Below are 13,438 nucleotides of genomic sequence, written 5' to 3'. Positions count from 1 at the left end.
AACTGAGGATCTGCTTTCTTACAACCACATCTTTAAGATTCCTCCCTTTCTGCCTTTTTATATGTGTTCTAATACGAGAGAGGCAACATGTCCCATTGGATAAAATTAGGTAAGTGCTGTATGTGCTACAAATACAATCTCCCTCATGGACAGATCCCAAGCTCTAGACGTGGGTGAATATACATACACAACAGCATGGAAAAGCTGCTTCCACCTAGGATTCTAAGTCAGTCTCTCCAGTTCAGATTTACCACACTAAAAGTGATAAATGTTTTGATTTTCAATATGACTCCCATATCTAATGTTTTCTTTTAAAACCCCAACATGAAAAAAGTAAAATATTGTAAATATGGAAGTACACATTTCCCCTCTAAATTACTTGAACAAGAGTTCACTGACAAAAACTTAGTGAAAATAATTCTAAACACATTTATTATTTACATAGTTGATTTTACTTTTTTTTAATTTTTTACCCCTTATTTCCCCTGTGTGGAAATGTGAAACATTTATTTTAGATATCAGACAAGAACAGAGCTAAGTAATCCAATTTTACTGCAGCAGTATAAAAATCATCCTTTCACCAGTGTAAGATTTAAATGCATCTGCACAAGGGTACACATTATATAAAATGTAGTAAGATTACTGCTGCCCTGCCAAGTACTTCCAGTCCCTACCCAGGTCCTACTGCAATACTGGTGGTCCTAAGAGTTTCATGGAAGCAAATCATTTAAAATAATAAAGCAATTAAAAAGACAAATCAAAATGCCTCAGTGACCATATATTCAACTCAAACTTTATCTATTTAAATGTTACATTTGCCTCCCACTAATAAATCTTTATTTCACTCAAACTTGAACAATAAATCTTCCATACTGAAGTATCTTCCTTGCCTAACTAATTCAACGGAAAAAACAAAAATGATTAGTAAAGAAAAATGTAGGGATTAACACACCCTTTTGTTTTAAATATTTTTAAGGTTTAAAAATTGTTTAAAGTTTTAAATTTCTAGTAAGAAAACATTATCTGAATGAATACCCTAATGGCAAACCACTGTAAAATGTTTCAGCTGCATTTGGAGCAGAGGGGTAGGGATTATCTTCAAAGCACCCCAGCTTTCTTCATGAGAAGATCAGAGGTACACTGGTTTGTATTATTGTGACATCCATTAGGTGATCTAAGTTGCTTTTTCTTCAGCAGGGGCTTCATTTGTCAGAAGGACATTATGCTTGACCTCCAAATTTGGCCGACAATTTACTGATGAGATTCATAACCTTTGGGTTGCTCTGATATTTTGACATATTTGCCGGGTTCTGAGCCACATCCTGGAAGGCCACCATAACTTCTGGATCCTGCATGGCTGCAAGGATCTCTGGATCACTAAGAATTTCATTGAGCCCAGGCATTCCTGCCATTCCAGGCATGCCCCCTCCCATTCCAGGCATTCCTCCAGGAAAATTACCAGGCATTCCACCAAGAAAGCCACCTGGAAAAGAGCCATACTGAGCTCCTGATTGTTGTCTGGCTTCTTCCTCCCTCTGGGCTCTCTCATGTTCTTCCCGAGCCTTCTTGACCCTTTGTATTCTTTCTTTGATCTCTCGCTCCTCATGTTTTCGCTCATACTTTCTCCAATGTTCAGCAATTTTCTGGGCCCTTGGTTGAACTTCTTTCAGCATTGCACTAGCATCTTCATCATAATCCAGCTTACAGGCAAGGGCAAGATCATGGGCAGCTTCTTCCCAATGGCCCAAAAGTCTGTACTTTCCCTCGCCACTTGTATGGCTGAGCAGAATCAGGATCTATTTCAATAGCTCTGTCACAGTCTCGGATGGCAGCATTTGGCTTCTGTAGTTTGATGAAGACACTCGCTCTCTTGGCATACAGAATGGCCAAACGTGGATTTAGCTTGATGGCATCTGTGAACAAGTCAATGGCTTTCTGTAGTTCACCATCATTTAGGGCATCAATGGCAGCCACTTTTTTATCATTTGCCTGATCCATCATCTCCTCAGTTATCTCTACATTTTCATCTCCCATTTCTTGAGGGGCATCAGTGTCTGGTTCAATCACACCTTCATTGTCAGTTTCTAGATCACTCTCCTCACTTGATGGTTCGTCTGTCTTTATGTTTTCCTCTGCCTTCCTACTATCTGTTTTTTCTTCCTTGGTATTTTCTTCCAATTTAGTTTTATGAGTGGTATTTTACCCCCCCATGCTCTCCACCCACTCCCTCAGGAAGCGCATTTCCTCGGTGTGCAGAACGCTTGGGTCCTGCTTGCACATTTTCACGAAGGCTCGAAGCTCGCTCACTTTGCGGGGGTCCATGGTCCGGAGGCGGCGGGAGGCGGCGGGAGGCGGCAGGAGGCCTACATAGTTATATTTTAATATGACTTACAGGAACATTACCTTTCTTATAAAATAAGTTGATCTAAATTACTCATTTGGTTCCATATATTATTTTGTGATGTAAAATCACACATACCTGTACACATGCACTACAGAAAATTAAAAATAACTCAAGTAAAAGCTCTTTGATAAAAAGAAATATCTTCAATAATTCTGTACCAAATCATATTATTTCTGCTGTAGACATTATTACCCAAACAAGATAAATTTAATTATTTTTCAATTTGTGCTTAAACAAAAGACTTTCTTTTATAGCCTACACATTTTAAAATGTGGTTGAATATAAAACTGTCAATCAAATTTGTTCTTTAAAAAAAAAAGGCTCCTGGGCTTCCCTGGTGGTGCAGTGGTTGAGAGTACGCCTGCCGATGCAGGGGACACGGATTCGTGCCCCAGTCTGGGAAGATCCCACATGCCGCGGAGTGGCTGGGCCCGTGAGCCATGGCCGCTGAGTCTGCGCGTCCAGAGCCTGTGCTCTGCAACGGGAGAGGCCACAACAGTGAGAGGCCCGCGTACCGCAAAAAAAAAAAAGGGCTCCTTTAACTAATACTGATGGGAAATTCAGTGAAACTAGATTATTTGAAATAGATATAATACTATAACAATTCCTCTCCAGGGAGAGTTGGCAAGATTAATTATAGAAGCAATTACTATATACAGGTGAATTGTTACACTGTAGAAATGGTGCATGATCACATAGCTATCATCACCAGGCTCCAGGCTATTGCTAAACTATCACAACTCTAAGGCTCACTAGGAAGACTGATTAATATGAGCTCCAAGGACACACTTGACTTAATATAAACTTAGTTTTTGGTGACTACACAGACCTTACAGCTAAGTTGACTCCATCATTTTCCCTTGACAACTAGACTATTAGTCTCTGTATCTCTTTCATCTCTGCCTTTTCATTTTTTCTTTATATACTCATTTTCTTTGCTTCCTGTGATGCACATAATGGAAAAGTTGCCGCCCCCCACCTGCAGTTCCAAATTTCATTGCTGAGCACTAGTTTTTAATTGTTGGCAGAAAAAATAGGCTTATCACAGCTTGATTTAGGGGTTTATTTTGGTCTGGTTGCAGGGTGGGAGGAGGGTGGAAGGAAAGTGGGGAAGAGGTAAATCTCAAGTAGTTTAATTAATACAAAAAGCTGTTAATTTTATGGCAGAGTATCTGGAAATCCCTATGCCAAAATGTTAATGATAGTAAGTAAGAGTTTCTTTAAAAAGTACATTATTTAGCTGCATTGTGTAATGTTTCTACTATGATCATACTGTGTCTGCTTTTAACCTCTTTTATAATCAAAAAATAGCAAAATTAAATTGAACAGACTATCAATTTTATCAAATTGGTTAGAGTTTTAAAACAAAACACAAATAACAAAATACAAAGTTAATATTATTTAAGGGAAATAAGCATGCTTAAATAGTGCCAACACAACTTTAAACAGTTAAAATTTTCTTTCACTGGCATTTTGGCAGTGGTTTATTACAGGATATTGAATATAGTTCCCTATGCTATACAGTTATAAATGATTATGATATGGTATTTGTCTTTCTCTGTCTGACTTACTTCAATTAGTATGATAATCTCTAGGCCCATCCATGTTGATGCAAATGGCAGAATTTCATTCTTTTTTATGGCCCAATAGTATTCCACTATATGCATACACCACATCTTCTTTATCTGTTCATCTGTTGATAGGCATTTAGGTTGCTTCCATGTTTTGTTCATAGTGCAGTTACGAGCACTAGACTGTATGTATCGTTGGTGCTCTCTCCTCTGAGCCTCTGAAGCTCCCTTTCTGTCCTGGCTGATCTCCCAGCCAGTTAAGGAGGTTCCCAGGGTGAAGGAACTTTTCCTCTTTCACAGCTCCCTCCCAGGGGCTGAGGTCCTGCTCTGATTCTTTCAGTTAAGTGAGCTCTTCTGCCAGCATTTAGTAGTTACTCTGTGAGAAGTGTTCCACCTGTGGATGTGTTTCTGATGTATTTGTGGGAGGAGCTGAGCTCCACATTCTTCTACTCCACTGTCTTGATTGAGGCCCCTCTCCATTGCTTTTAATTCATAGATTATTTCTGGAAGAAATCTGTGATAATAATGCTGTCCTGCTCTTTGACTCAATATTTGTTAAACAGACTATATCTGATCTCAAATTTCTAGTGTATATTAGTTATGATTTTGCAATTAATTTGAGATTTTTTTGCATCCTGGTTTAAGAATGTATCTTGCACATTAGTATGTCCAAATTTTCCAATCTCTCATCACCTATCCTTTACTATTTAGTATTCATTTTACTTTCCAAATAGCTTTCTAGCATCTGCTTTTCTCTATATTTACCACCACTAATAACTCCTGCTATTTTTCACCGGTGCTCCTGAAATAGCCTCCTGACTAGTCTCTCCCTACCCCTCTTCTGTTTCCTCTACTCCTTTTTTTCCTCACTTCAACTAAGTGATCTGGAACGTCTTTTAAACTCAACCTATTCAGAACTCTGTCAATATATACTTTCTCGGGAAAAACTTCCCTGCTATTCTTGGGATGTTTAAATTTCCCTCTTTCATAAAACAATACAATTATTCTTAATAGTACTTTTCTCAGTTGTAACCACATATTTATTATGTATTTATTTATTGTTTAGCATATATTTCCCTCAACAAGACTGCACACCTCTTTCTTGTGTGCAGAAGCCTTATCTTTTTTTTTGCCAACCGTGTCATTCCTTCTACTTAATTAGTTAACTCTACATAAAATTGCTTAAAATTATTTGATGAATGAATTAATACAACTAATTTTGTTTTTCACCATGGCCTAGTGTGTTGGGCTTCAAATTGTGATCCAGGAGCACAGAACTTCTACAGAACTACCTGCCTTAGACATCATCAGAGTGGGCTCGAGTGCTAGGCATCCAATTTCTGTTTTACCTACAGCAAATTTGCAAGTGTCTATGGAACTGTTCTCCAATTAAAATGATCTTGAAAAAAGGACTCCGTGATAAAGTAAAATGTTTGAAATCCCTGAAAGACAGTCATTTGAAAATAAGTGTTTAGTAATTAATTACAAAGATCATAGTACTAATTTATAAAATCCAAAGTGAAATTTGTATATTTTTTGGTCGTTTCTTTTTTAACTTTTTTGTTTTGTGTTTTGTGTCAGCAAAAACAATTTAAATACTAAGCTAATAGAGCTTCAAGGAAATCTTGTTTTTGTTCCTTTTATTTTTGGCATTTTGACCTTTTATATTTATCCTTAAGTAAATAAAGGTTTACCTATGTTTAATGTTTGCCAACATATTAGCAAAATTCAATATGTTATTTACCTACTTCACTTTAAAGTCGCAACTCCTTTTATTGTGCTTTGCTTTATTGTGCTTTGCAGATATTGTGGGTTTTTTTTTTACAAATTGAAGGTTTATGGCAAACCTGTCTTGAGCAAGTCTATAGGCTCCATTTTTCCAACAGCATTTGCTCACTTTGTGTCCCTCTGTCACATTTTGATAATTCTCAAAATATTTCAAACTTTTTCATTATTATTATATTTGTTATGGTGATCTGTGATCAGTAAACTTTGATGTTACTATCATAATTGTTTTGGGGCCACGAACCATGCAGCTATAACCAAGAACTTCATCGATAAATATCGCATGTGTTCTGACTCCTCCACCTACTGGCTGTTTGTCTGCCTTTCTCCCTCTCCTTAGGCCTTTCTATCCCTTGAGACAAAATAATATTGAAACTGGGATAACTAATAACCCTATGAGGGCCCCTAAGTGTTCAAGTGAAAGGAAGAGTCTCACTTCTCTTACTTTAAATCAAAAGCTAGGAATGATGAAGTTTAGGGAGGAGGACCTGCCACAAGCCGAGGCAGGCTGAAAGCAAGGCCTTTTGCACCAAACAGTTAGCCAAGTGGTGAATGCAAAGGAAAAGTTCTTGAAGGAATTTAAAAGTGCTATTCCAGTGAACACAGGAAGTAAATGTTAAGAAAGTAAATCAGCCTTATTGCTGATATGGAGAAAGCTTTAGTGGTCTGGATAGAAGATCCAACCAATTACAACATTTCCTTAAGCCAAAGTCTAATCCACAGCAAGGCGCTAACTCTCTTCAAGCCTATGAAGTCTGTGACAGGTAAGGAAGTTGCAGAAGAAAAGTTTGAAGGTAGCAGAGGTTGGTTTATGAGGTTTAAGGAAAAAAAAAAAACATCTGCTTAACTTAAAAGTGCAAGATAAAGTAACAAGTGCTGACACAGAATCTGCAGCAAGTTATCCAGAAGCTAGTTAAGATTATTAATAAAGGTTTCTACACTAAACAACAGGTCTTTCAATTAAGATAAAACAGCCTTCTATTGGAAGAAGATTTCATCTAGGTCTTTCATAGCTATAGAGAAAAAGTCAATGCCTGGCTTCAAAGGACAGGCCAATTCTCTTATGAGGCTGTAATGTAGCTGGTGTCTTGAAGTTGAAGCCAATGCTCATTTACCACTATGAAAATCCTAGGGCCCTTAAGAATTATACTAAATCTACTCTGCCTTTATAAATGGAACAACAAAGCCTGGATGACAGCACATCTGTTTACAACATGGTTTATTGAATGTTGTAAGCCCACTGTTCAGACCTGCTACTCAGAAAAAAAAATATTGCTTTCAAAATATTTCTGCTCACTGACAATGCAGTGGTCACCCAAGAGCTCTGATGGAGATACACAATGAGATTGATGCTGTTTCTATGCCTGTTAACACAACATCTACTCTGTAGCCCATGGATCAAAGAGTAATTTTGACTTTCAAGACTGACTTTCAAAAATTGTATAAGAAATATATTACCTAGAGCTATAGGTGCTGTAGATGGTGATTCCTCTGATGGATCTGGGCAAAGTAAATTGAAAACCTTTTGGAATGGTTTTCATTTTAGATGCCATTAAGAGCATATGTGATTAATGGGAAGAAGTCAAAATATCAACATTAACAGGAGTTTAGAAGAGGTTGATTCCAACTCTCATGGGTGACTTTAAAGAGTTCAAGAGTTTAGTGGAAGATGGGGTGAAAATAGCAAGATAAGTAGAATCAGAAGTGGAGCCTGAAAATGTGATTGAATTGCTGAAATCTCATTATAAAACTTTAATGGATGAGGAGTCATTTTTATGGATGAGCAAATGAAGTGTTTTCTTCAGATGGAAGGTACTCCTAGTGAAGATGCTGTGAAAATTGTTGAAATGACAACAAAAGATTAATCATATTATATAAATTTAGTTGATAAAGCAGCACCTGGGTTTGAGAAGATTGACTCCAGTTCTGAAAGAAGTCCTACTGTGGGTAAAATGCCATCAAACAGCATTGCACGCTACATGAAAGGAGGAGTCCATCAGTGCAGCAAACTTCATTGCTGTCTTATTTTAAGAAATTGCCACAGCCCGCCCACCCTTCAGCAACCACCACCCAGATCAGTCAGCAGCCATCAACATCGAGGCAAGACATTCCACCAGCAAAAAGACTACAGTTTGCTGAAGACTAAGATTATGGTTAATATTTTTAGAAATAAAGCGGGTTTTTTTTTTGTTTGTTTTGGGGGGAGGGGGTTGGCCATGCCTTGCAGCTTGTGGGATCTTAGTTCCCCTACTAGGGATTAAACCCGGGCTCTCAGCAGTGAAAGCACAGAGTCCTAACCACTGGACCGCCAGGGAATGTCCAATAAAGCATTTTTAAATTGAGACATAAAGCTATTGCACATTTAATACACTACAGTGTAGCATAAACATAACTTTTAAATGCTCTGGGAATCCAAAAAGTTTGTATGATCACTTTATTGTGATATTTGCTTTATTGTGATCTGTAATGGAACCTGCAATATCTCCAATGTCTCTTTTTTTACTCTCTTTCAATAACTGTGGTTAGAAAACTCACTCAAAAATTAATCTGAAACACCTTCTCCCATCCATTAGAATAGGTATTACCAAAAAATAAAAAACCTCAAAACCAGAAAATAACAAATGTTGGCTAGGATGTGGATAAACTGAAACAATTGTACACTGTTTGTGGGGATGTAAAATAGTGTAGCTTCTATGGAAAACATTATGGTGGCTCCTCAAAAAATTAACAAGAGTTACCATATGATCCATCAATTCCATCTCTGGGTATATAACCAAAATTATTGAAAGCAAGGTTTCAAAGAGATATTTGTACACTTATGTTCACAGCAGCATTATTCACAAGAGCCAAAAAAGTGGAAGCCACTCCAGTGTCCATCAGCAACTGAATGGATAAACAAAATGTGGTGTATACATACAATGGAATATTATTCAGCCTTAAAAAGAAAGGGAATTTTAACACATGTTAGTATGTGGATGAACCTTGAGGACACTATGCTAAGTGAAATAAGCCAGTCACAAAAAGATAAATACTGTGTGATTCTACTTATATGGGTTAAATAGGACAGTCAAATTTGGAGACAGAGAGTAGAATGATGGTTGCCAAGGGCTAGAAAGAGGGAGAAATGGAGAGTTATTGCTTAATAGGTACAGAGTTTCAGTTTTGCCAGATGAAAAGAGTTCTGGAGATGGCTGGTGGTAAAGACTGAACAACAATATGAACTTATCTAATGCCAGTGAACTGTACCTTTAAAAATGGTTACAATGGTACATTTTATGTTAAGTGTACTCTACCTAAATTAAAAAGAGAAAAATGAATCTGAAGTAGGAAAAAATTGGAGACAACTTAATTGTCTATCAGCTGGTGAACTGATATACAAAATGTGGTATATATAGGCAGGAGAATAGTATTCAGTACCAAAAGAGAACAAACTACTGAAACATGCTAGGCTATAGATGAACCTCAAGAACATTATGCTAAGAGAAAGAAGTTAAAAACAAGAAGCCTCACACATATTGTGTGATTTTATTTATATGAAATATCCAGAATGTATAAAGACAGAAGGTAGATTAGTTGCTGCCTGAAGGAGGGCAAGGAGACAGAGATTAAAAGTTAATGGACATGAAAGATCTTATTGGTTGATGAAAATGTTTTAGGATTGATTTATAGTGATGATTGCACAATTTGGTAAATATACCATTTTGGACTAATCGTACACTTGAAATAGATGAATTAAATGATATGAAAGATATGTCTTAATAAAGTTATATTAAGAGATGTTTAGGTTGGAGGGTCTACAGACTTGGTTACTAATTAAATGTGAAGATAGAGAACAAAGATAAAAAAATCCATTTCTTGTGAGACTGAATGGATAATGGTATCATTCTCCATGTTAATGAATACTGCAGAAAGATCAGGCTTAATAGATTGCCAAAGATTTAAGTTTTGATCATACTGTATCTGAATTTTCTATGGGGACATTAAGATGGCAATATTCAATATCAACTGGATATACAATTTTAGAACTCAGTGTGTTGCCAGGGGAACCTGGTATTGGTATAAAAATTTGAATTATCAGAACATAGCTGATGTTTGAGAGTATAAATATTGATAAGATTTAAGCACATCATGAAACTAACAGTGACACGTCAGTGATGCCTTGGTAATGTTGTAGAATTTCATCTGATATGGCTTTTATACCTTTTGTATTTCATAGGCAATACCTTTGACACTTCTGAATCCTTAGGACCAAATCTTTTGCACTTACATATTCCCCATATATTCCTCATATAAACAAACCTTTTTCAGCTTTAACATACTTTGTGTTATCTACCTTATCAGGAATTTTCTTTTCACAGATTTGTTCTTTATGTGTCATGCTTTCAAATACAAGCATACAAATTAAGATAATTTTAAAGAGTGGTGTACTAGATCTTGAGTAAGTTTTTTCATAGCTTGGTCCCAATGGAAAACTATGTATATCAGGGTTCTGGAACTAAAGTAATGTAATACAGGGTAATGTAATAGAAAGTAATGTGGAATTGAAATGCCCCTACAGCTTTATCCTAGTTGTTTTTACTTGAGGCTACTTCAATTTAAATATGTTGAAGGGTGAGATTTTAAACATTCTTAGACATTCATCTCTTCTTTCCATTCTATCATAAGCAATAGAAGTTTCACAAGAATGTGATTTTAATATGAGAAAGGAAAACAATGAAAGTATGATTCTAAAGGAAGATTTTATCTTCTATATGAATTGGAGTATAGCAAAAACAATTTTTGCTTTAAGAAAATCCTACATTTAAAATTGTATAAATTTTCCATATCAAATTACAGTGAATAAAATTTTAGCTAGCATTTATGTTATTAAAAAACTTAATATTTGATTTTATGTCTTTGACAAGTAGGTGCTTGTTAAATTTGTTTTATCATGATATGACAGTAAGAAAAAGGATTTCTGTCACCTAGAATAGGTGTTTTTTATTTTGAGTAAGATATATTCAATTATTTTTCAAGGAATCTAATATCTTGTTGACTGGTACATATAGAAAATATGTCATGGAAATAGTAGTATTAAATTGAGTTTAGGCATTTACCTTACAATGAATATATATACATTTTGAGTCACGTGGATAGATAGCAAATTTTTACATCTGCATTTCAAATATATTTAACAACAGAAGTAAAGCATGCTTACAAATGGGCTGCAAAGAGATAAGAAGACACAAGGACATATATACTAAAATAATATTTTCTGAAACTGAAGTTGTGTCAGAATAAAAATATAAACTTGCACTGATACAGCCCTTAGTCCCTGTTCTTCAACATTTGAAGTGTGTAGAAAGATGATACATATTAAGAGACTTTCTATCTTATTAAAATTTTTCTGATATTTATAAATCTTAATGACTTTTGTTATTATGCATTATAAGAGTGGGAAATTAGTTGGTCCTTTGCATAATCATACTTAATTTGTTTTGCCTCTTCCTCATATAAACAATGGAAATCCTTGGTGCCCATATTAAGGTTAAAAAAGAAACCAAAGCTCACCACATGTTGGATCACCCCACTAAGCCAGGCCCAACATACAATGGAACACTTGTAAAATATAAAGCCATATGAATTTTCCCTGTTAGCATTCAGAAAACAATGCAGGTATTAGACTTAAAAGGGACTTCATTAAATGAAGTTAAAATGAAGTAAAATATGTGCCTTCCATACATCTGCGCACCCTTTCTAAAACAGTACATTTTTAGTAGTTTAGGACTGATTGGAAAATTATATTAACAAATAGTAAGCAAAGTGTTATTGTTGTTTTCCCACAGAGAGCAGTTTAGAATTCGGTAGGTGACTTTCCTAGAATTATATAGCTACAAACACATTAATTTGGCTGAGTTCCACAGTTGTGTATTAAGTATAGGTTAAAAAAGTAGAAAACTCACTTTTGTAATATATAACAACACGATGAAAATTTTTGTTTGATGTGTGTTTTTCAGTGAACTTACTTTGTATACTTGGCTGGGAAATGTCCAATTTCAACAATTCATCCTCATAGTCAACTGATTTTATATGTCATTAAAGTAAACACTCATACATCAAGGAACTTGATTAATTATACATTATATTGTACACAATTTTAATACCCTTTTGATAAACTGATTTAAACATACCAATAAGAATGCACTTATTGTCAAGTAACAAAAATTCCAAACTCCAAACAGGCTTAAACAATAAGAAATGTATTATTTTCTATAATAAAAATCTAGAAGTAGGATAGCACTAGATGCAGTACTTCAGGACTCAGATCCACTTCCTAAAACTCTTTTGACTCTATCTGCTTATGTGTGAGATTCATCTTCAGGAAGATAACAGAAAGGCTGCAGCAGTTCTAGGTGTTAAATCCAGATGTTAAGTAAAATGTGGATCATCACTTTCAGAGAATCCCTTTCCCAGGAAAGTCCCTATCATGTGTGATTGAATAGAATAGATCCACAATATTTTTTTTTAAAAAATTTAATTTTATTTTTAAAAACTTTTTATTGGAGTATAGTTGCTTTACAATGTTGTGTTTGTTTCTACTGTAGAGCAAAGTGAATCAGCTATACATATACATATATCTCCTCCTTTTTGGATTTCCTTCCCATTTAGGTCACCACAGAGCATTGAGTAGAGTTCCCTGTGCTATACAGTAGGTTCTCGTTAGTTATCTACTTTATACATAGTATCAATAGTGTATACATGTCAATCCCAATTTCCCAATTCATCCCACATCCCTCTCCCCCTTGGTATCCATATGTTTGTTCTCTACATCTGTGTCTCTATTTCTGCTTTGTAAATAAGATCATCTATACCAGTTTTTTTCAGATTCCACATATATGTGTTAATATATGATATTTGTTTTTCTCTTTCTGACTTACTTCACTCTGTATGACAGTCTCTAGGTCCATCCACATTTCTACAAATGATCCACACTATTCTTAAAGCAACAGTAGCTAAGGGATGAAAATATAATTGTTGGCTTAATGATGTACATGGTTTTGTGGATAAAAATAACTACACGTATATAGGTAGGATTCTATTAGAAATGTGTATATATATATGTGTGTATGTATGTGTATGTATATATACGTACATATATATATATGTAGGATTCTATTAGAAAAGGAGAAGGAAATTCCAAAAGAATGCTGGGTAGGTAAACAGTAGTATCTGCTACAAGCAATTTCTAAGTAATGTTTACTAACAATACTATTATTTAAATTTTTAATGAGTTAATAAACTGTGAAGAGGGCTAGTTTGTACCAAATGGTGAATTAGCGCCAGCTTCTGACTCTTTTTCCGAATATCAAATGTAAAGAAACTACAGAGGGAAGCATCAAGACACCCGGAGTAGGAAAGGGAAGCTGAAACTGGGAACTCTGAGAAACCCCTGGAATGTAGACAAGTAAATAAGGGTACATGTAGCAGGGGATTGCTTATACGGAGCATAAATCAGAAAAAAATAGTTTGAGTTCTCTTCATACCCCTTCTCCCATTTGTAGCTGTGAGAATGCCCCCTTAATTTAGAGAGTAGATCTTAAAAGTTCTCATCACACAGACACAAAGACATACAGACACACATGCACACACAGAAACTATGTGAGGTGATGGACATATTAACTAACCTTATTGTGGCAAT

The 13,438-nt window shown here is 35.5% G+C and overlaps 1 protein-coding gene across 1 annotated transcript; it reads right to left on the bottom strand.

Moving 5' to 3' along the window:
- Positions 1-1,063: 1,063 nt before the first annotated feature.
- On the bottom strand, positions 1,064-2,353 carry LOC132485851 (hsc70-interacting protein-like). Its single transcript, XM_060092454.1, is given in 2 exon segments — positions 1,064-1,758; positions 1,760-2,353. Coding segments are annotated over 2 exon segments (1,101 nt in total). The 5' UTR covers positions 2,323-2,353; the 3' UTR covers positions 1,064-1,220.
- Between the last annotated feature and the right edge of the window lie 11,085 nt (positions 2,354-13,438).

The sequence above is a fragment of the Mesoplodon densirostris genome, chromosome 1 (assembly GCF_025265405.1).
Source record: "Mesoplodon densirostris isolate mMesDen1 chromosome 1, mMesDen1 primary haplotype, whole genome shotgun sequence".
In the NCBI taxonomy this organism is placed as follows: domain Eukaryota; kingdom Metazoa; phylum Chordata; class Mammalia; order Artiodactyla; family Ziphiidae; genus Mesoplodon; species Mesoplodon densirostris.
The sequence above is the reverse complement of the archived record's forward strand: the minus strand, read 5'-3'. Positions and strand labels throughout refer to the sequence as shown.